This window comes from Peromyscus leucopus, chromosome 7 (assembly GCF_004664715.2).
Source record: "Peromyscus leucopus breed LL Stock chromosome 7, UCI_PerLeu_2.1, whole genome shotgun sequence".
Taxonomy (NCBI): domain Eukaryota; kingdom Metazoa; phylum Chordata; class Mammalia; order Rodentia; family Cricetidae; genus Peromyscus; species Peromyscus leucopus.
The window spans coordinates 96,622,956-96,646,549 of NC_051069.1; the positions used below are offsets into that span (position 1 = coordinate 96,622,956).

At 39.8% G+C, this 23,594-nt stretch overlaps 1 protein-coding gene across 6 annotated transcripts in view; it reads right to left on the reverse strand.

Moving 5' to 3' along the window:
- Rbm6 (RNA binding motif protein 6) overlaps positions 1-23,594 on the reverse strand; it is a 127,376-nt gene that overhangs the window by 13,579 nt on the left and 90,203 nt on the right. For 5 of the 6 annotated variants that reach the window (XM_028887011.1, XM_028887010.1, XM_028887008.2 and 2 more), the window contains 9 exons: positions 22,176-22,250; positions 11,274-11,334; positions 7,815-8,081; positions 6,876-7,036; positions 4,618-4,715; positions 3,441-3,483; positions 3,241-3,322; positions 2,901-2,986; positions 2,369-2,515 (listed from right to left, as the gene is read on the reverse strand). In XM_028887011.1, the coding sequence (XP_028742844.1) occupies positions 2,369-2,515; positions 2,901-2,986; positions 3,241-3,322; positions 3,441-3,483; positions 4,618-4,715; positions 6,876-7,036; positions 7,815-8,081; positions 11,274-11,334; positions 22,176-22,250 (1,020 nt within the window). Of the gene's footprint in view, positions 1-2,368; positions 2,516-2,900; positions 2,987-3,240; positions 3,323-3,440; positions 3,484-4,617; positions 4,716-6,875; positions 7,037-7,814; positions 8,082-11,273; positions 11,335-22,175; positions 22,251-23,137; positions 23,161-23,594 lie in introns of those variants that run through there. The other variant, XM_037207914.1, reaches the window with a different exon arrangement.

Sequence of the window (23,594 nt, forward strand, 5' to 3'; positions counted from 1 at the left end):
ACCTGGTAGGAGAGAGGTGACTCCTAAAACTTGTTCCCTGGCTTCTACATACCAGATGTCATCCCTCTCAACACACAAAGTTTAAAAAAAAAACTATCCTTGTCACAATTACAACAAGAGAAGTGTACATACAAAATCACACACTAAAAAGACAACAGGCTGGCAGGAGCACTCAGCTAGTCCCCCAAGGTCAATTCCCAGGGCCCATATAAAGCTGGAAGGGGCACCAACACTACAACGCTGTCCTTTGACCACCACATGTGTGTGCAATGAATGTACATTCATGGTTGTGTGGCCCCCAGTAAGTAAAAAGAAACAAAACAAAACAAAACACAAAAATACAACTGGGCTGGGAGTGGTGGCATATACTTTTAATCTTAGTATCCAGGAGGATCTCTGAGTTTAAAGTCAGCTTGGTCTACATAGAGGGTTCTAGGCTAACCAGGACTGTATAGTCAGAATGTCTCACATTTAAAAAAAAAAAAAAAAAAAAAGGATGCTAGGACTTGAGCTGAGTCACTAAAAAAATAACATTTAAAAAATTTATTTTGTGTCTATGTCTGCATGCACACAATGACTTGAATATGAAGGTCAGAGGACAACTTGCTGGAATTGTTTTTTTCTTTTCGCCACGTGGGTCCTGGGGGTCAAATCCATGTCGCCAGGCTTGGCAGGAAGCACTTCTACTCACCTAGCAATCTTGCCAGCACTAGGTTTGTTTTTGTTTTTATTTTTTATTTATTTATTTTTCCCTGAGACAGGGTTTCTCTGTGTAACAGCTCTGGCTGTCCTGGAACTCACTCTGTAGACCAGGCTGGCCTTGAACTCACAGGGATGTCTGCCTCTGCTTCCTGAATGTGTTTTTTAATTTTTGAAACAAGGCCTGGAACTTTTGGCAATCCTCCTGCCTCACAAATAACTTGAGTTAGTGTTCTCATTTATAAAACAAAGAGAGTTACCATTTATAGGGAAAAAGGTAAGAGGACTACTACACCAAAAAAAATGTAAGGTGGTTTTTTTTTTTTTTTTTTTTTGAGATCAGATCTTTACACAGCTCTGGTTACTCTGGAACTTAAAATGTAGACTAGGCTAACCTTGAACTCAAAGAGATCCACTGGCCTCTGAAGTGCTGAGATAAAAGGTATGCACCACCATGCCTGGCCTAAATTGTTTTTGAACAGATTTGTATTTATTTTATGTGTTTAAGTGTTTTGCCTGTGTGTGTGTGTGTGTGTGTGTGTGTGTGTGTGTGTGTGTGTGTGTGTGTGTGTGTGTTGAGCACACATATCATGTGCATGCCCAGTGCCCTCAGAGGCCAGAAGAGGTTATTAGATCCCCAGAGATGGTTATAAGCTGACTTGTGTATGCTAGGAACTGAACCCAGGTCCTGCAAGTGCTCTTAACCACTAAGCCATCTTTCCAGATGCTAGAGCAGTTTTTCAGGCCATGGGTTGACCCCTTTGAGTTCTAACAACCCTTTCACGTGGGTCACCTAAGACCTCAGAAAACACAGATATTTACATTACAATTCATAACAGTAGCAAAATTAGTTATTTAGTAGCAATGAAAATAGTTTTATGGTTGGGGGGGTGTCGCCACAACATGAGGAACTGTATTAAAGGGTCATGTTAGGAAGATTGAGAACAACTGCCCTAGAGTATTTTTTAAAAAGTATTTTTTGGTGTATATGGGTATTTTGCCTATATGTATGTCTGTGCAGCACATATACGCCTGGTCCCAAGGAGGTCAGAATATAGAGTTCTGTCTGCTGGAACTGGAGTTACAGGCAGTTGTGAGCTCTCATGTGGGTTTGGGAATTGAAATTGGGTCCTCTGGAAGAGCAGTCAGTGGTCTTACTGCTGTTCCATCTCTCCAGCTGCCCCTCCCTCATTATTTTGTTGTTTATAAAAGTTGATTTCTCTTTTTTATATACACATATATTTTTGTCAGAGCTGAGGACTGAACCCAGGGCCTTGCACTTGCTAAGCAAGCGTTCTACCACTGAGCTAAATCCCCAACCCCATTTATATACATATTTTATATTAATATATCACATATTAATATAACACACACACACACACACACTTTTTTGGTTTTTCGAGACAGGGTTTCTCTGTGTAGCTTTGCTCCTTTCCTGGAACTCGCTCTGTAGTCCAGGATGGCCTCGAACTCACAGAGATCCGCCTGCCTCTGCCTCCCAAGTGCTGGGATTAAAGGCCTGCGCCACCCCCGCCCGGGCCCCTCGAGAATTTTTAAAGTGACTTTTTACCTTAAACTTAGATCCCCTCTGTTCATGATGCCTCTATTTCATTTTACATGTAAAAGAGATCCATGTGATAAAAGAGAGCAGACTAACAAGTTGTCTGACCTTTGTCACTCCTCTGTCTTTTTTCTCTTTGCTATCTCTTTTAGACGTTTCTTTCTTGCTACTTGACTTTCCTTGACTGGTAGATTTCTTTTCCTTGATCTCTTCTTCCTCCGGTGATTCAGGGTCCTGGGGCACATAGACTTCTTGCTGTGATACAGTATGAAAAAATTAAGTCTATAGAATGCCTGGTTTTCCAGAATCTCAGGTTTAAGGAAAACAGTTCCCTTCAAGGGAATAGAATGATTCCTTAAGAAGCTGAAGAACCCACAACATCTAAGAACCCATTTCAGGGGCTAGTATGTATTTAGGCCACCAAATATACACTGTTCCTAGAGCAGCACTGTTCTTACCTGTAATGCCACAGGGCATTGATTTTCCATATAGGTAACAGTTCAGATTCCATAAACTTTTCCACTTTTCAAGCAATGAGCATCCAGAGAATCCAGAGGATGAAATACTCAGAGTAACACATTATGGGTACTTTTCTCAAAAGGATTACTAACAGAGTAAATAAAGCAAAAAAAAAACTAACCTGGGTGTTGGGGTCATAGTAAGTTCCTGCCAAGGGGTCATAATAGTAGCCAGTAGCAGAATCATATATGTAACAGTCAGAGGATGCTACATGGAATAAAATCAGAGCCGGCATTAGTTCCTGTCCAATAAAATTGATACTGAGGACTTACCAAGAATGAAGCAAAATTAGGGAATTAGGGTGGCCAATTCAAAGAGGTGTAGAGTCTATACAAGGTATATTCTCCTGGAGTGAGTGCTCCAGTTAACAGTCTTTTTGCTACATATTTTACCACACAGGTTTTAAGTAATGACTAGCCAGTCAAGATCCAAAAAAGAAAAATAAAATAAAAATTACTTACACTGTTGCCCTTGTCGATTTGTATCTGAGGACCAATCTGAATTTCTGTTTCCTCCTCTCCTATCTCGGAAGTATTTTTTACCCTAGCAGACAAAGTGAAGTTAGAATTATGGAACTGTACAACAGTCATTAACCTTAACAGCCATCCTTTAGCCACCTGAAGGTTTTTTAAAAGGACATTCTCCATATGTTAAATCCTACCTGATAGTAATGCATATGGTCAGAATGGTCCCCAGAATCATTTCTGCAACATAAAACATGACATATGAAAAGACTGACCAAAAGGTATCCGAGGAATGCTTAAACCTACAAAGTCACTGAAAAACTATCTTCCTCATTGTGTAGGAAACAACAAGCAGGTTGGGTGATCCAGATACTTGAGTGGAACAGCAGTGAGATTCAGGTAAAGCAGTAATTTGTTGGAGCAAAACAAACGACTAAGTAGAGTTGCTAGAGCAAAAGCCACCCCATCTCTGTAAACTCTTCTCTCTGATGAGTTATCTCCCAGTCAACACTTTTTGGTCAAGATGAGTAAAGAAGTAAAGAGTAACTGCATTAGACATTCTAGGATGATTGTGTTTAGGACAGTGGGAAGACTGTATATTTATTTAGGATTCTAAAGAATGAGACAAAATGAGAGGTTCCCCCACCCCACCCCTGAATATTTAAACATATCATCCAGGTGTGCTGGCTCATGCCTGTAACTTCTGCACTATGAAGGCCGAGGCAGCAGAACTGCTGTGACTCTGAGGCTACCCTGGGCCAGTAGGGGCTATAATATGAGATTTTGCTTCAAAAAACAAAAATCTTTCTGGGCAGTGATGATGGCACACACCTTTAATACCAGTACTTAGGAGGCAGAGGCAAGCGGATCTCTGTGAATTCAAGGCCAGCCTGGTATACAAAATGAGTTCCAGAAAAGCCAGGGCTGTTACACAGAGAAACTCTGTCTCAAAACCCGACCCCTCAAAAACCACAAAACAAAACAAAACCAAAGACCAAAAACCAAAGCAACCCAGCAATACTATTCATTCATTCATTCAGGGACAAGGTCTCACTATGGAAATTTAGCTGGCCTGGCACTTGCTATGAGATTAGGTGAGTCTTGATCTCATAGAGGTCCACCTGCCTCTTCCTCCTTAGTGCTGGAATTAAAGGACTATGGCATCATGCCATAGTGGAAATACTATTTAAATAGGTGGAAATACTATTTAAAAATGAAAACAATTCTATAGTCAGAATAAAGCACACTACAGAAAAAAGAAAATGCATAAACATGTAATAGAAACATCTCATGTTGGGAAGTCACAATGACCTACTATTTGTCTCTAAGCCAGGAGGAGCAGTTTCTTCATTAAAACTGAAGTTAAGGCCTTACCTTCGTTTTCCAGTAGCCAAGTTTACAGCTACCATCTTGCCATCAATGCTAAATGGTGGATCAAGATTCTGCAAAATCTTCACTACTCGAAGAGCTTCCTAAAGAACCAAAGACAAACTTGAATCCAAAGAGAGAAAAGGCTACATCTTTACAAAGAGAGCTGAACACAGATTTTCCTTCTTAGAAGATAAAATTAAGGGCTGGAGAGATGGCTCAGAGGTTAAGACCATTGACTGCTCTTCCAGAGGTCCTGAGTTCAATTCCCAGCAACCACATGGTGGCTCACAATCATCTGTAATGAGATATGGTGCCCTCTTCTGGCCTGCAAGCATGCAGGCAGGCAGAACACTACACAAAATAAATAAATAAATCTTAAAAAAAAAAAGAAGATAAAATTACTAGGCATAACTCTATAGTAATAATACTTTAAAATATTTTTTATTATTTATTAAAATGTTAATCATTTTTATTAACTATTATTTTATTATTTATTAAAGGTGTGGTGCATGCCTTTAATCCTTACACTTGAAAGAAAGGCAGAGGCAGGCAGATCTCTGTTGAGTTTGAGGACAGCCTGGTTACAGAGTTCCAGGACAGCCAGGACTGTTTCACAGAGAAACTCTGTCTCAAAAAACCAAAACAAAAATCCAAGAACAAATAACAACGATAAATAAAAAAAATAAATAAATAAAAATGTGTGTGTGTGATTTTATGTGTATGGGTATTCTGCCTGCATGTATGTCTGTGCACATGTACACACCTGGTGCCTTTGGATGCTGGAAGAGGTGTCAGACCCTTTGGAAATGGAATTATAGATGGTTGTGAGCAAACATGTGGGTCCTGGGAGACAAGCCCAGATCCTCTGGAAGAGCAGCAAGTGAGTCATCTCTCCAGCCTGTTCTGTTAATAATTTTTACAGTAAGAGCAGGCTGGTAAAAAACTGGTGTACATGTGCATGAGAGAGAGAGAGAGAGAGAGAGAGCGCGCACTGATATTGAATCTAAGGCCTCATGCATACTAGGTAAGCACTGAGCTACATTCTACCTATGTAGACTGGCCTTAAACCCACACTGTAGCTCTGGAAAGCCTTGAACTTGCTGTCTTCCTGCCTCATTCTCTCAGGTAGCTGGCATTATATAGGCTGTACCACCATATCCGACTAAAAATAAGCCTTAAAAAAAGATTTTTATTTTACAAGTTAAGAGTGTTTTTGTCTAAATGTATGCAACATATGCATGTCTAGTGCCTCTGAAGGTTAGAAGAGGGCATCAGTTCCTATAGAACTAGAGTTAGGGGTAGTTGTACGCTACCATGTAAGTGCTAGAAACTGAACCTGGGTCCACTACAAGAGCAGCAAGTGCTCTTAACCATTGACTCATCTCTCCAGTTCCCAAGTAAGCCATTCTTAATGAAGGGTAACAATCAGAATAAATATCAGTTTCTGGCACATATTTCAGAAACTGAAATCCTCTTCTCTTAGACTGCAAATCATCAGATCAGATCAAATCCAGTTTACAAAGTCCCTGATGACTTTTGAGCACATCTGAGAAAGAACAATCTTCATTACTATCTTTATATTTCCATAGAAAAGAGTCTTACAACTAGTGAGATTATCCACAGCGAGCAGCTATGGAGTTCAATCATCACAAGGAGATCCAGCAGTCTCTATAAACAAGACCATCTAAAACAAACAAACAAACAAACAAACAAATCTATTATATATTTGGGAGAAAAAGAGGAAATGTTATACTACTATTAAACATAAAACCATTTGGGACTAGAAAAAAAATAAGTAAAAAAATTAGAAAATACATATGTGGTGATATATTGTGTATCAATGGAGTTGGCGAGCTGAGAAGTAGTTGTGGCTCGTTCCTTTGTCTCTCTGATCTTTCAGCATTTATCCCAATATCTGGCTCTGGGATTTTTATTATAAGACCTTTAGGAATTTGTGCAACAATAAAGTAAAATGTTGGAATGGTTTGGTGCCTAGATTTGTTCTGGAAATCCATATGGAGTTCTGTCTTTTTAGGGCAGTAGCTTACCTAAATGAACATTGGTCCCAAAGGAGAGAATTCTCCCCTGGGTTTTTTTTATAAGCTGAGATAGGGGCTTACTTTGTAGGACAGGCTAGCTTGAACTCGCTTCAGCCTCTAGAGTGCTCAGTCTATAGGCCTGTACCCGGAGACCCTGCTTCCCCAAACACTGCTGAGGGTTCTTTTGTCATCAGCCTTCATTTTAAAGTGGGAAAAACTCACTGCGTGGGAGTCGAGGTCTATAAAGCCGTAAGTGTGACCCATGGGGCCAGTTCTGTTCTTGATGATACGGACGTTGGCAGTAGTAAGATGGACGTAGGGCTCCAGCACTTCAACTATCACCTCAGGCGGAGTGGAACGATAGATACGCTTTAGCATGATTGCTAAATGAAGCAAGCACAGAGATATTAAGGGAAGAGACATAAAAATTTGAAGTTCCAAGAACTTAATGGTCATTTTTTTTTTAAAAAGATTTATTTATTATATATACAATATGACAGAAGAGGGCACCAGATCTCATTATTGATGGTTGTGTGCCACCATGTAGTTGCTGGGAATTGAATTCAGGACCTCTGGAAGAGCAATCAGTGCTCTTAACCGCTGAGCCATCTTTCCAGCCCATCATTTTAAAATCTATATACCACCTTGCTCTACCAAGGTTGGTTTTCTTTCCTTCTTTCTTTTCTTTCTTTCTTTCTTTCTTTCTCTCTCTTTCTTAATATTTTTTCTTTTATAATTTATTTATTTTTATTTTATGTGCATTGGTGTTTTGCCTGCATGTATGTCTGTGTGAGGGTGTCAGATGAGGAAGTTATAGACAGTTGTGAGCTGCCATGTGAGTTCTGGGAATTGAACCTGGGACCTCTGAAAGAGCAGTCAGTGCTCTTAACCACTGAGTCATCTCTCCAGCCCCACAAGGTTTGTTTTTTATTAAAAACAATTTCCTATGTTTCTTTTCATTACCAATACTTAGAAACTTAAAGTCATGTCTTACTGCATTTTTTCTTAATATAGCAATTTGTTATGTGGAGGATATAGATTCCTCTGACTAGTAAAGCCAATAGAAGTTGATGCCTAGGTTGTGCACAGCTGAGTAGAGGCCACAACATAAGCCTCCCACTTATGGTTCCAACGTGTCACATGACCTGAAAAAGCACTCACTTTTGCTCTCTCCATCCTGACGTGTCTCTCCAGACCATGACTCCTTTTCTCTGTCTCTTCGGAAAGTAAGCCCTTCCCTTCGAGAGTGAGGAAAGTATCTTTCTGTGTCTCTCTTTTGATGTCCCAATCTTGATTCTTGTCCTTCTTCCCGCTTCCTGAATTCATGTTCTTTATCAGCTGGCCGTGGCTGGTTAGGTTGTTTTTCTGAGGGTACTGGTATGGATGTTTTCTGAGGTTGAGGATAGGATACTAGTTCTTGCTTGACTTCTGTCAGTAGGGGAATTTAAACAGAAAACATGAATGACTTTATGAAACCAACTAATGCTTTTAATATCATCTCAGAAATACCTGCAAAAAGAAAATCTTCTGATAGTTCTAGAGAAAAGATCATTTAAAAAAAGTTAAACAGGGTCTAGAGATGGTTTGGCAGTTAACAGCAGAGCACTTGCTGCTCTACAGAGAACCTGGTTCTTGCCCACCACCACGTCAGCTCACAGTTACCATTTCTAACTCCAGTGCCAAAGGAATCCTATGAGTTTTTCTTATCTCTGTACGTAAAAAGCACTCAAGTAGTGCACATACATACATGTAGACAAATATACATATAAATTAAAAATAGGGGTTGAGGATTTAGCTCAGTGGTAGAGAGCTTGCCTAGCAAGTGCAAGGCCCTGGGTTCAATCCTCAGCTCAAAAATAAAATAAAATAAATAATATAAAAAAATAAATAAATCTGAAAAAAATTAATCATGGGGCTGGAGAGATTGCTTGGCAGTTAAGAGTACTTGTTGCTTTTCCAGAGGACCCGAGTTTGGTTCCCAGACAGCTAACATTTGTCTGTAACTTCAACTCCAGGAATCTATCCTCTTCTGGCCTCTGTAGCACCTACACACACGTGGTTCATCCTTACACAGATACATAAAAATAAAGTTAAAAAAAAATCTTTGAAAACAAGAAAACTAATCACTTAATAAATGCTTACATACATACAACAAATTAATCCTAATACCTGCTAAACCTGATTATTATGACCAACAAAAATATATGTCAGAACCAGCACTTGGGAGGCTGAAGCATGATGATGAGTTTAAGGTTGGCTGGGGTTACATAGTGAGATCCTGTCTCAAAAGTCAAAGAACAAAATAGCTGGTAATGACAGCACACATCAGCAACACACCAGTACTTGGGAAGTACAGGCAAGAGAACCAGAAGTTCTTCAAGGTCATTCTTTGATTTACAGTGAATTCAAGGCCAACATGGGCCTTGACTCATGTCTCAAAATCAATAATAGTATTTGGGAGGCAGAAGGATCTCTGTAAGTTCAAGGCCAACCTGATCTACATAGCAGTTCCAGGCCAGCTAGGGCTACAAAGTGAGAAACTGTCTCAAAATACAAAGACTGGGTGTGATATAAAAGGCCTTTCATCCCAGCCCTAGAGAGGCAGAGCCAGACAGATCTATTTGCATTCCAGGCAAGCCTGGTTTACAAAGTGAGCTCCTAAACCCTGTCTCAAAAAACCAAAAAACATCAAACAAGAAAGGATGGAGGATATACACCAGTGGTAGAATGTTTGCCTACCATGTACTAGGTCCTGGGTTAGAACCTTAGAATATGGCAGAGAAAAAGAGGAAGAGAGAGAAAGGTAAAGGGAAGGAAGAAAAGGTAAGGGAAGAGAAAGAGGAGAAACAATGTAGGGACAAAATTAGCAAAGATATGGTTGCTAGGGGCTTAGTAGCATATACCCAAAGCACATGTCTAGAAGCCTTGCTTCTTCTGGTGTCATAATACTAGCAAAGCACATAGTAAGACTATTTGTTTAGTTAGCATATTTTTGTGATTGATTTAATTTTTTTAATTACTATTATTTTTATTATGATTTTCTTCTTATAATTAAATAATTTATTCATTTATTTAGTTTTGCATATGGCTGTGTGCATGCCATGACATGTATATGGAAGGAAGTCAGGATAACTGTAAGGAGTTACCCACTGAACATTCTCATCAGTCTTCTTTATTTACGTAATTCATTCTTAGAGGGTTTACTAAGGAAACCATGTGGCTTAAAAACAGACATTCTATGGGAGTGATGCAGTAGTCATTTAATATTAGTAGCAGATGATAAGTCAATATATATGCTTGCTTGCTTTTCTCTTCCTTTTCCTTGTGAATGTGATATACTGAGGATCAAACCCATGTTGTGCAAGTATTACCATTGAGCTACAGACTCAGTTCTAAGTATTTGTGGTCTAAGGTTTTCATAAACTTATCCATCTGTCAAAGTACCATAAGAACTCTTCTTTTTTGTTTTTTGAGACAGGGTTGCTCCGTGTAGTTCTGACTGTCATGAAAATCACTTTGTAGACCAGGCTGGCCTCAAATTCAGCGATCCACCTGCCTCCTCTCTCCAAATTTTTAAATCAGTGTGTATGTATGTGACCTGTGTGTGAGTACCATAGTGGACATGTTGAGGTCAGAGACAACTACCAGGAGTCTGTTCTTTCCTCTTACCTTGCCGAGCCAGGGCCTCTCTTGTTTCTGCTGCACTGCTTCATACTTTAGGCTAGCTGGTCAGTTAGCCTCTGGGTGACTCTCCTGCCTTTGCTCCCATCTCATCATAGAAGTTGTATCAGTATTACAGACATGTGTTACCATTTCTGGCTTTTTACATGGGTTCCATAAACTGAACTCAGATAAGTCAGGCTTACATGGCAAGCACTTCTCACTGAACCATCTTGCTATCCACGAACTTCCCTGATTTGTTTTTAGGGTATCAATTCTTTTTTTCTCTCCTTTCCTCTTCTCAGCTTCCTTTTCTTCTTTTAATGCTTACAGCCCCACCCCCACCCCCCACATCTTTACTTCTGGTTAAAGCCCCCTTCAATTGTTTTTTTTTTTTTGACAAAGGTCTTGCTATGTGACACATATTGGCTTTAAATGCTTGATTGTCCTGCCTTAGTCTCTTAAGTACTGGGATTACAGGCTGGGATGTCAATTAAAAAATGATTATTTTCATTTTTATTTAAGTGTATGTATCTAATGCATGCCACCTACATTTAAGTTTTCAGGGAGGCCAGAAGACGACATTGAACCCCCTGGATCTGGAGTTACAGGAGTTGCCTGACGTGGGTACTGGGATCTAAACTCAGGTTCCTGAAAGAACCATGTATTTCATTTTTTGTTGTTGTTTTTTATTTTTTTGTTTTGTTTTTGTAGATATGGTTTCTCTGTGTAGCCTTGGTTGTCCTGGAACTTGCTCTATAGATCAGGCTGGTCTTAAACTCACTCATAGAGATCCACCTGCCTCTGCCTCCTGAGTGCTGGGATTAAAGGTGTGCACCATCACCACCCAGCTAGGACCACTGAGCTGTCTTTTTAGACCCTGGGATATCGATTTTTTAAAATAAAATAAAAATAATTTGGTCATTATATAAGACAAAACGCATCACTTTTCTCACTCACCTTCCTTTGGGCCTTTGCAGAATGAACAAGACGACTGATGCCCACCTGTGCTGGCCTTACACTGCAAGAAAAAAAAAAACTAATGTGATCAAAACCATTTTTAGAAACCTTACTGAATATCCAAAATGAGTAACAAAAAGGAAAAAAACAAGGAAAATCCCAGGATCCCTTCAAAATATTTGAAAACCCCATTCATTGACAACGACAGACAGAATAAGTGAGTACTGTTTGAGGAGTGACTTCCTTTTTTTTGGTTTTTCGAGACAGAGTTTCTCTGTGTAGCTTTGCACCTTTCCTGGAACTCGCTTTGGAGACCAGGCTGGCCTCGAACTCACAGAGATCTGCCTGCCTCTGCCTCCCGAGTGCTGGGATTAAAGGCGTGTGCCACCACCACCCAGCGAGGAGTGACTTCTAAGAAAGCATTTAACAAGGACCACAATACCTTTGACCTGAATAGGGATCTTTAAAGGAAATATACTAAGGAAATTGCCTGTTAAGTGGCTTAAAGAATACTACTGCCCAAAGTCATTGCCATTTATAGATTGTACCCAAACTTGGTTTTGGTTATACAGTTCCTCATTCTCATTTAGCTGGATTTTTAAGAATTCAACTACCAGCTGGGCAGTGGTGGCACACGCCTTTAATCTTAGCAGAGGCAGAGACAGGTAGATCTCTGTGAGTGAGTCGGAGGCCAGTCTGGTCTACAGAGTGAGCTCCAGGACAGCCAAGGCTCTATTACACAGAGAAATCCTATCTCAGAAAACTAAAAACAAAACTAAAACAAACAAAAGACTTCAACTATCAATTCCTTTCCCAGAAAGGGACAATCAGGAGTAAGAAAATAGACAGATGTAATACTTCTAGCACCTATAAAAAAAAAAAAACTTTAAAGGAAAAGGAGTCTTTCCTAGCTTAAGACAAGGGAAGAAACACTTTGCAGTATGAATATAGTTCCTATCTTAACTAGGTAAGGGGGTAATTAAGCATATCACTCAACTTCAAAAGCCCTCAATTTTTCAACAACAAGCTACAAAAAGCAGAAGAGTTGGTTGTCATGACACAAAAGAACAGGAACCATAAAAAAGGTACTATGCAAATAGGACTTTGTAACATAACAGTTTGTCAGATAGAAATAAGAACAGCAACAGCAGCAATGGCTAATGCCCACTTTATATGCTATCATCCAATAATCCTAATAACCCCACCAACCACACAATATAGGTACTAATAGCTCCTGGTTTTGTAGAGGTAGAATGTGAGTCCCACAGAGAATAAATAATTTTAGTAGCATCACCAAAGTCAGTTATTTCCACAATTAGGTTATATATGCATCCCTTTCTACTGTCAAAGTAGCAGTGGTGCATTCCTACTGGGTGAAGCCCTCTCCTTTCCACTGTCAGCCATCACCATGTATCTTACTAACAGAATGTGAGTGGATATGACTATGCCAGGTCTGACAGAAGTGATTAGACCTACAACTGCCAGGGATGATGGCACCTGCCTATAATCCTGGCATTCAGGAGGCTGAGGCAGTAGGACTGAAAATAGTTTCTTTCTCACATAATAGATCCAGATTATGGTTCCCCTCTCTACTCCTCCTAGTTCCTTTCCAATGAAGAGGCCTAACTCAACATTAGTGCAGCCATGCCAGGCTGCAAACTAACAATACTGAGACTAGGCCTCACCATCACAATAACCAGGAAAAGTCACAAACTATACCCTGCAGAGAACCAATCAAAATTGAGACAAACAAGTACTAAATGCTCCAAAACATAAAGGATAGCTTACATAATCTGTGTATAGATTGACAATTTCCTCACAGCAATGCCAGTACCAACCACTGTTTGACAAAACTTCTGTTACCTCACTCCTGCCTAATCAGGAGTTCAACCCCCATCTGAATTTCAAATTCCCCTACACCTCCATCCTTTACTCCTTAAAAACCCTGCCATAACTTAGTTCAATGCTCTCCCTGATCCAACCGCTGTGTCTGACCAGAACGGACCAGAAGCTCAAGCCTGAGCTTGCAATAAAGGCTCTTTGCATACAAACTCAGACTCCTGATGGGGGGGGGTCATGACTCTGGTATAACATTTGGGGGCTTGTCCGAGATCTTCCAGACCCACTGGGACCCTAACTCATGGAGCTCTGACAGTCCTGTGAGTGTCTGTTTGTCTCATTTGGTTCCACTTTGTTTCTGTCTTGCATTGTACTTTGACCTGGCCAATTTCCAAGCTGCCTGCAGAAGGTCTGGGCGGGAACGCTCGAAAGACTGCAGGCTGGGGAACTGGGATATATCCCAGGACCCTTCTGTATGGAATTGGATCTTGGATCTCCCTAGATTCTTTGAATAGAGGTGGAGTAGCGCCCACTGATAGGCAACAAGCCGTTGTCTCAGCTTCAGTTTTTCCTCCAGTTGACCAGGAGGAATCAGCTTTTCCTCAGGTGGCCAAGAAGAATTCACATTGTTTTAGTGTTTTGTTTACTTTTGGTCTGTTTGTGTCTGATACTCGACTGATGTTATGGGACAACCAAGTACTCCCACTCCCTTGACTCTGATTCTTGATCATTTTCAGGTGTTTAAGACTAGAGCACATAAAGACGAGTTTGAAACTAAAAAAAAAAAAAATCACATTCTGTCAGCTAGAATGATCCTCCTTTGATATAGGCTGGTCAGGAGAACAAAGTTTTGACCCCTACCTGGTGGCTTGTGCCAAAGATGTCATCTTCGGGACTCCTGGCCATCTGGACCAGATTCCCTATATTGTCACCTGGCAGGATCTAGTCCGCCATCTCCCTTCTTGGCTAAAACCCTTTATTTTCATAGGACCGCCAAGAAAAATTATCTTGGCTCTCAAAGAAAAAACTAACAAGCTGGCTCTGCTATGGGAGCACTGCACCCTCAGTTCCTTTAAACCACTGCAGGGCTGCAGCCTGAAATCATTCCCTGACAGTGTATGGTTGCAGAATCTTTCTCTGGTGCCCATGAGAACTGGGCCCAATGGATAGAAAGGCACCTCTCCTTGAAATTACAGCTGGAGGAATTAAGAAAAGTTTTGTCTGTTTATTTTAATGTTTGAATGCATGAATATGGCCACTGAATGTTTATGTCTGACTGGTCTTCAAAGTATGAGTTTATGTTTTGTATGTCTTGGTTGCAGCCAGCCACCCAGGCTCAAAATTTATCTCTGGGCGTTCTGGCCATTAGAACTACACCCTATATAAGACCTGTATTTTACTATTCTGTTTTATTAAAAATCTGGCTCCGAAACTGGGTTATGACCCACCATTTTTCAGACCCAGACTTGCTTTTAAAGTCTCTATGTCTGAGGTCAAAAATTGGCAGGTGGAAAGAATAATACCAAAGCAACCAAAAAATTATTGGCTTATAAATTTATTGGACATAGTTAAAAATCTAAAATATTTGTAAAAAAAAGATTAACTCAAAACTTTTAACACAAGGTTAATAATCAGAAGGCTACATAGATAGCCTAAAAACAAAGATCTAATCTATCAATGTTTATAATTCTGGGAAAATATTCAAATGTGCTAACCTTGCTTTTTAACTCCTTTAGTTCTGCTTCTGACCGTTTTTGTCAATGTTTTCAAGGTACAGCCTAAACCAAATAACTAAAAACAAATGCTCAAGTTCTCAAACTGTCAGAGATTTGCTGAAGTTGGCATTTAAGATATTTAAACTTATATGACAGGCAGAGACTCTCAGATCCTAGCAGTGACTCCAAAGGTCTCCAAGAAGACAACGGGCACAGCAATGGGCAACTCCACCTGGTGATCTCTGGGGGTGCTCAAGATTCAGGCATAACACCTACCTTTCCTCCCATCCAGATCCACCCCCCACTTCTGTCTCTCATTAGAAAACAAACAGGCTTCCTAGGGATAATAATAAAATAAAACATAAAACAAAAACTAATACATATGAATAGGACAAAAAAAATTGACACATTGACAACAATCTCACACTGGAAACTATCCTTTTTTCATTCAATAATTATATTTATGGTATTCATTAATTACATTAATTGTATTGATTTATTACATTCATGACATTATGTCCTGATACTACTGTCCATTTGGGGGGTTTGTCCATGACACCAAACAGAGATTCTGTACTTAGGAAATCATTGCTCTATATTCCTTTCTTCTCTGTCCTGAGATAATGTCTAATCTTTCTGAAAAATAACAGGATGATATTTTAGCTGACTTTATTTTTCCCCTGAAACGGGGTTTCTCCATGTAGTTTTGGTACCTGTCCTGGTTCTCACTCTGTAGACCAGGCTGGCCTTGAACTCACAGAGATCTGCCTGGCTCTGCCTCCCAAGTGCTGGGATTAAAGGTGTGCGCCACTGCCGCCCCGGCTTGGAGTATCCTTTAGCCTAAATCCAGGAATGAGAAGAACCAAAGCTCTTGACATATGAGTGAAGAATGTGCTTGCTATTGTAAGTTTCTTTAATTAGTTTGTTTATTATGACAGCACAGTTGGAGCACAAAATACTTCAAATGGTAAACAGTGGGGTCAGGATCTTAACTCAGTAGGCAGGCATAGTTAAGTACTATATTTTAAGGGTACAGTTCAATGATTTTTAGTAAATGTGTAGTGCAACCACTGCCATAATGTTATTTAAAGCCTTTTTTTTTTTTTTGGCTTTTCGAGACACGGAGCCTGCCCTGGAATACACTCTGTAGCCCAGGCTGGCCTCGAACTCACAGAGATCCGCCTGCTTCTGCCTCCCAGTGCTGGGATTAAAGGCGTGAGCCACCATTGCCACTTAAAGTCATTTTCATCTTTCCCAAAGAAACCTAGTGAAGTTATTTTCCATCGTTAACACCAGACCCATAAAACTGGACAATATATGATCATTTCTTCAACATAACATTTCTAAGGTTCATCTAAATACTAATACTCCATTTCCTTTTATCACCAAATGACATTTAAAAATGATCTATGCTGGTAATGGTGGCACAGACCTTTGATCCCAGTACTTGGGAGGCAGAGGCAGGTAGATCTCTATGAATTCAAGGCCAGCCTGGTCTACAGATGGAGTACCAGGCCAGCCAGGGCTACATAGAGAAACCCTGTCTTGAAAAAAACAAACAAACAAAACAATCTATAACATGCTAAATTCTGCATACATTGGGACAACACCTCTACCATTCTAAGAAGCCCAGAATGTGTAAAATACTTCTGAGAGAGTTAATGGAACAAGTAACTTGTGATACAACGAAACCATTCTTTTCTTTTAAGCAATAGTCTGTAATTCTGATATCAGGTATTAGAATTACTTTCTTCTGGTTACTAGAAAATGAAATTTTAAATATTTCTTCTTAAATAAACAACACATATTAAAATATGGATAGTATAATTGGGGAGGGGTCCAAAATCTTACAATAACACTCCTAAAAGGTTAAAATGGTTTCAAAATGGCTTTTAAAATTATTTATTATTATCATGTGTATGTGTGCACATGACATATATATCAGAACATGTGCCATTGCATGCATGTGGAGGTCAGCAGAGAAATTTGTGAAGACAATTCTCTAACTTACTTGGGTTCTAGGGACTGAACTCAAGTGTCAAGTTTGAGGAACAAGCTGCTTTACTCACTAAATGATCCCACTATCCCCCAAGGGTCCTTTTGCATAGATGGAAAGCAGACTCCAAAATTTATATCGAACTGCAAAAGACTCTGACTAACCAAAACAACACTAAAAAGAAGAACAGAAACTCATACTTCCTTTCTAAATTTTATTAGTTTTATGATAAATTGAAATAACACAGATGGGTGTGGTGGTGCACATCTTTAATCCCAGCACTCAGGAAACAGAGTTCTGGGTCAGCCTGGTCTACAGAGTGAGTTCCAGGACAGCCAGGGCTACACAGAGAAACCCTGTCTTCAAAAACCAAAAACCAAAATAAAAAACCAACCAATTAAACAAATAAACAAAAGCACCAACAACCACAGTATTGATAATATGAATAAACATGAAAATTAAGACTAAAAAATTAGAGAATCTACAATACATTTATAGCTATATGGATTTTTGATAAGAGTGTCAAGACAATTCAGCAGGTGAAATAGTTTCTTCAAATGGTACTGTTGAGAACTGAAAATCCCAAATGCCAAAAACCAGTTTGCACACAAAATAAATTAACAGAGGCTGATGATGTAACTTTATGGTAGGGTCCTGTGTTTGATCCCCAGCACCATAAAACAAATACAATCCAAACACTTCTATGATCAAACAACTAAATATCCCAGGTATGGTAGTACATGCCTATAATCCCAGCACTTGGGAAGCAGAGGCAGACAATCCCTACAAGCTAGAGCTGCATAGTGAGACCCTATCTTAAAACCAACCAACCAATCTGCTACTCACCCACCCCTGAAGAATGATAGTAAAACTTTTAGACTAAAATACAGGGTTAAGTATTCATAAATCTTATTGGGCAATTTGTGTTGAGCAACAGAAACCCAAATAAATCAACTAAAAAGGGCAAAAGACGCTGAACATTTCTCCTCAGAAGCTATACAAATGGTTACATAAAAGATACCTAATCATTAGTCCTTAGGGACACACAAATCAAAACAGTGAGATCGCTCAGTGGGTAAAGGCATTTGCTGACAAAACTGAGAATCTGAGGTCCCCACCCCCACACAGGGTTTCTCTGTGTAGTTTTGGTGTCTGTCCTGGATCTTGCTCTGTAGCCCAGGCTGGCCTCAGACTCAGAGATCCGCCTGGCTCTGCCTTCTGAGTGCTGGGATCAGAGACGTGCACCACCACTGCCTGGCTGAGGATCTGAGTTTTATCCTCAGGATCCATATGAGAGAAGGCTAGAACCAACTCCTGCAAGTTGTCTTCTAACCCCCACACTTTCAACATGGCATGTTTGTGTCCACACACACAAAATAAAGTAATTTAAAAATGATAAAATGAGGACTGGTGAGATGGTAAAATGAGTAAAGACTCCTGTTGCCAAGCCTGACAACCTGAGTTCAATCCCCAGAAGCCACAGAGTAGGAAAGAATTGACTCCCAAAATTTGTCCTCTGCCATTGGTGCCATGGCAGGTGGATTTCCAGGTTCATAATAGCCAGAACCTGGAAACAACCTAGACGTCTGTCAATTGAAGAATGGATTAAGAAAATGTGGTACATATACACAATGGAATACTACTCTGCAGAGAAAAACAATGACATCATGAGGTTTGCAGGAAAATGGATGGAACTAGAAGATCTCATCCTGAGTGAGGTAACCCAGACTCAGAAGGACAAATATGGTATGTACTCACTCATAAGTGGATACTAGATATAAAGCAAAGGACAATTAGACTGCAACCCACAGATCCAGGGAGGCTACCTAGCAGGGTGGACCTAGGATGACTGTGGCTTATAAAAGTTTTGCCCAATCACTGGGCAAGCTTTAGTGAAACATTTCGCTATTAGGATAAGAATTGTACTGTATCAAGCTGATGAAAGAAAATGCTGGCCATACTTTCAGGAATGGAGGTTAAAATCTTTATAGATTATGGATTAGCCTATAGAACAATGTCTGCTGTAAATCAAACAGTGAAGTGGAAGATGAATAGGAATCTCACACAACTTAAGTAAAACATAGCTCTCTGAACAGATGAAGATAGGTTTTTTTTTTCTGTATCCCAGAATCTAATCAGTATTTATATGTATAATTCAGCTATCATTTGGCTTAAAAGGGCTTAATGGGAAATGCTATCATTTTTACTATTTTCTACAGAGAAAATATTTTACTGTTTAAAATAACCCTGGACTTTTGAATTATGACCTGTTTTTATGTTCAAAAAATAAATAAATAAATAAAAATACAAACACATAGTGTAATAATTTTTTTTAAGTGATAAAATGCTACTATATACTAGTTAGGATGGTCAACATCAAGAAATGGTAAATATTGCCGGGTGGTGGTGGTTGCATGCCTTTTCAATCATAGCACTCAGGAGACAGTGGCAGGTAGATCTCTGTGATTTTGAGGCCAGACTGGTCTATACATCAAGTTCTAGGAAAGCTAGGGCTGTTACACAGAGAAATCCTGTCTAAGAAAACAAACAAAAAACAAAAAACAAAACAAAAACAAAAAAGGTAAATATCAAATGTTGGTAAGAGTGTGGCAAGTTTGAAGTTCTTTATACACTGCTGGTGGGAATGTATATGATACAGTAGCAATGAATAAAAAATGGTTTGGTAGTTCCTTAACGAGTTAAATATAAAATTATTATTATGACCCACCAATCCCATTCTTGGGTACATATGCAAAGAATTAGAAAGATGTGTCCAAACAAAAATTAGTATAGAAGTTATATTATTCACAATAGTGAAGAGGCAGAATGAACAAATACACATCAATTGATGAATGATAAACAAAATGATGTAAATCTGCTTAATATTCAGCTACAAAAGAATGAAGCAATAATTAATGCTATGAATTTTCTGATTCTATTGTGTAGAATGTCCAGAATATGCAAATTCAGAGACAAAAGATTAATGGCAAGCTAAGCCCTAGAAGAAGGGAGTCTGAGAGAGGGAAGTGCCTGATTAAAGAATTATTCTTGAGATAAGTAAACTTGAGGACCAGGAATGCAGCAGAGTGTGCCTGTCTAGCATGCACAAAGCCCTGTGTTCAATCTGTAGCATCTCAAAAACCAGATATGGTGACATGTGCATGCAAAGCCAGCACTAGAGAGGTGGAGGCAGGAAGATCTTAAGTTCAAGGTTATTCACAGCTACATAACAAGTTTGAGGTCAGCTTGGACAACATAAGACTTCATTTGTTATTGTTGCTGTTTTTGGAGACAGAGTCTCATTATGTAGCCCTGGCTGTCCTGGAGCTCATTAGACCAGGCTGGCCTCAAACTCACAGAGATCTGCCTGCCTCTGTCTCCCAAGTGCTGGAATTAAAGGCGTGCGCCACCACTTCTACCACGACTCTGTCTTTAAAAAAATTTCTTTTTTTGTAAAAATAATAAAAGTTTGGACACAGAGGATACAGTTCAATAGTAGAACACTTGCTTAGCAAAGGTTAAATCTTGTGTTTGGTCACCAGCAATCCCTGGCTCCACCTCTGAGGGAGAGGGGAAGTTCTGTAACTAGATGGTACTAATGGTTGTACAATATTCTGAAGGTACCTAATGTGCCATTGAATTATGTGTTTTGTTTTGAGACAGGGTTAAAGCCCAGAATGTCAATGAATTTGTGATCTTCTTGACTTAGTCTCCTACTCTAGTTTCATTTCTGTTGCTGTGACAAATACCCAGACAAAAAGCAACATAGAGGAGAAAAAACTGTTTATTTTGCTTACAATTCCAAGTTACAGCCGATCATTTAAAGGAAGTCAAGGCAGAAACTCAAGCAGCTAGTCACGTTATATTCACAGTCAAAAGCAAAGATAATAAATGCATCCTTGCTTGCTTGCTATCAGCTGGTTTTCTCCTCTCTTATACTGTTTGAGACTCCCTGCCAGCTAGCCGGGCATGGTGGCACACTCATGGGGCAGAGGTAAGTAAATCTCTAAGTTCAAGGCCAGCCTGGTCTACAGCTTGAGTTCCAGGGCAGCCATAGTTGTTACACAGAGAAACCCTGTCTTGGGAAAACAAACAAACAAAATAAAACAAACTGAGTAAGACAGGGAAGAAAACTAGTAAACAGCACTCCTCCATGGCCTCCACTTCACTTTTTGCCTCCAAGTTTCTAGCCTGAATTTCTGCCCTGACATCCCTTCACAGTGGACTACAATTATAAGAAAAATGAAATAAACTGTCTTAATTACGGTTTCTATTGCTATGAGGAGACACCATGACCATGGCAACTCCTACAAAAGAAAACATTTAACTTGGGCTAGTTTACAGTTCAGGGCTTTAGTCCATTATCACCAGGTTGGGTGGCATGCAGGCAGACATAGTGCTGAAGGAAGAGCTGAGAGTTCTACATTTTGATCTACAGGAAACAGGAAGTCAACTGTGTCCCACACCGGGTGTAGCTTGAGCATAGGACGCATATCTCAAAGCCCACCCCTACAGTGACACACTTCCTTCAACAAAGCCACACCTCCTAGTCATGCCACTTCCTATGGGGACATTGTCTTCAAACCATACACAAACCTTTGCCTCCTTAAACTGCTTTTGTCACGGTGTTTTATCACAGCAGTAAAAGGCAAACTATAGGAGCAGCCGTAGCTAGCTTTTATATGAATTTAGGTTTTCTTACTTTAACAGCAAGTGCTCATATCCAACCAGTTATCTCCCCAGGTTACACACACACACACACACACACACACACACACACACACCACAATGAATCATGCTTCCATAAACTTTATATATTTTTTTTGTAATTATTTTTTTTTTGGTGTGTAATAAATTTTATTATAGGTTTTTTTTTTTTTTTTTTTTTTTTAATTCTTCTCTCATATATTACATCCCAACCAGAGTTCCCCCTCCTTTCCCTGACCCCCAGTCTGGTCTCTCCCGTCTTCCCGTATAGCTATTTTTGAAACAAAGTCTCATTGTGTAAGGTTGGCTGGCCTTAAACTCAGAGATTCACCTGTCACTACCTCCCCAAGTGCTGCTGGGATTAATGGTGTACGCTGCCATGCAGACCTTGTAATTAATTTTAAACTATTAGCAATAAAAACTGAAATTACATTTTTCAGACTCATTGCAATAACACCTCCAATAAGAAGTATAGCTTAAAATTTTCATAGGCAGCATACCCAGAGATAGAGATGTGGAATGTTAATCTCTTTTCTTTTAAAGACTATTTTATTGAGTGCAATCCAAGGAAACAGTGGGCTAGGTGGTAACTAGAATATTGCTTCTGGAATTCTTATTTCTAAAAGCAGAGTTTTTAGTACTTACTCGTTTGCAGTACCAAAAATCTGGGCTTGGTACATACTCAAGAGTGACCTCTTTGTCACGGATCATTAGAGTTCCCTGTAAAAAGAAAGACAAAAGACATTAACTAAAACCCTTAGAGTAACAGAGACAGGAAGACACTGATGGTCTTTCCAGTCCCCAAGCTGAAACTTTTTATGAGAAGTATGAATGTTCACCAATAGGTGAGATGGCTGCTTTAAGCCACAGACTTGGGCCAGTGTGGCAAAGCAAGCTTAAGTTTAGGGAAGTGGGTGGGAGAAGGTAAAACTTGTTTTCAGCCTTGGGCGCCAGCAGGCTGGGGTACTGTCCTTGGGCAGGTTATGCCCAGTTCCTTTTCCAGGTCTTGTTGAACACGCTCCTGAATTCCAGCAAGTGCCTATCCCTTGCTCCCAAACACCATTAAATTACCCTCTTTTCTATGGCTAACACATCTCCTTGGAGAGGTAATACGCTCGTGACTTGGATGTCTACAGTATTTCTTTGGAATACTGGCTGTACAGCAAAAGCACCAGGAGAAAGAAGTACAACACCAAAGACAGGAAGAAAGGAGGAAGGTGAAAGTTTCAAAGCAGAATATATTCTTATATCAGCAAACTATGATTAGCCAGTAGCAGCAACACCTGTGGTGGTGGCGGTTGCGGTGGTGGTGGTGGTGGTGGTGGCGGCGGCGGCGGCGGCGGCAGCAGCAGCATCACCAATCAGATTTGGAGCCTACAGAGTGAGCCAACCCTAAGTCTGAGGAGCAACAATTGGCAAATAAATCTTGGCAAAATCTGGCTCTATAAATAGAGTTTCCTTGCCTATTTTAGACAAGTCACAAATTCTACTTCACAATAAAAAAAAGTTTTAATAAACACAAGCCAGCAGATATATTAGAGCAGAAGAGGGGAGGGGTCTCTGCTTACTGAGAAGGGACCCTCACCCACACTGGTAAGTGAACTAACCGAAGATGTGACTCTGGAACTAGCCCCTGCGCTGTGTTCATTCTCCGCCCTCTAGGGTCCTCTGTGTCTCCTCAGACAGGGCTCTGAATTATACAAGTCATTTCCTTGCAATTGGACCTCAGTTTCTTGCTTGAATCCATACATCTGTCAAATAATGCTTTACCTCTCTGCTTTTCACACCAAAAGAGTCAAGAGAAATACATAGAATATGATTATTGTCTTGTTAAATAAAACCCAAAGAAAACTGCCCACCTAATTGGGTCTTAGAATGTAGTTTCTGATAAACTGCTTCAGTATTGCTCTACAAGCTAAAGAACAATACTAATAAAAACTGCTAACATTTACTAAGCACTTACTCAGAGCCAGAAACTGCTAAGTTTATTATATTGCTTAATCTCCTAAATGATCCCATGAAGCAATACTTTTACTTTACAGATAAGAAACCACTTTTAGAGAG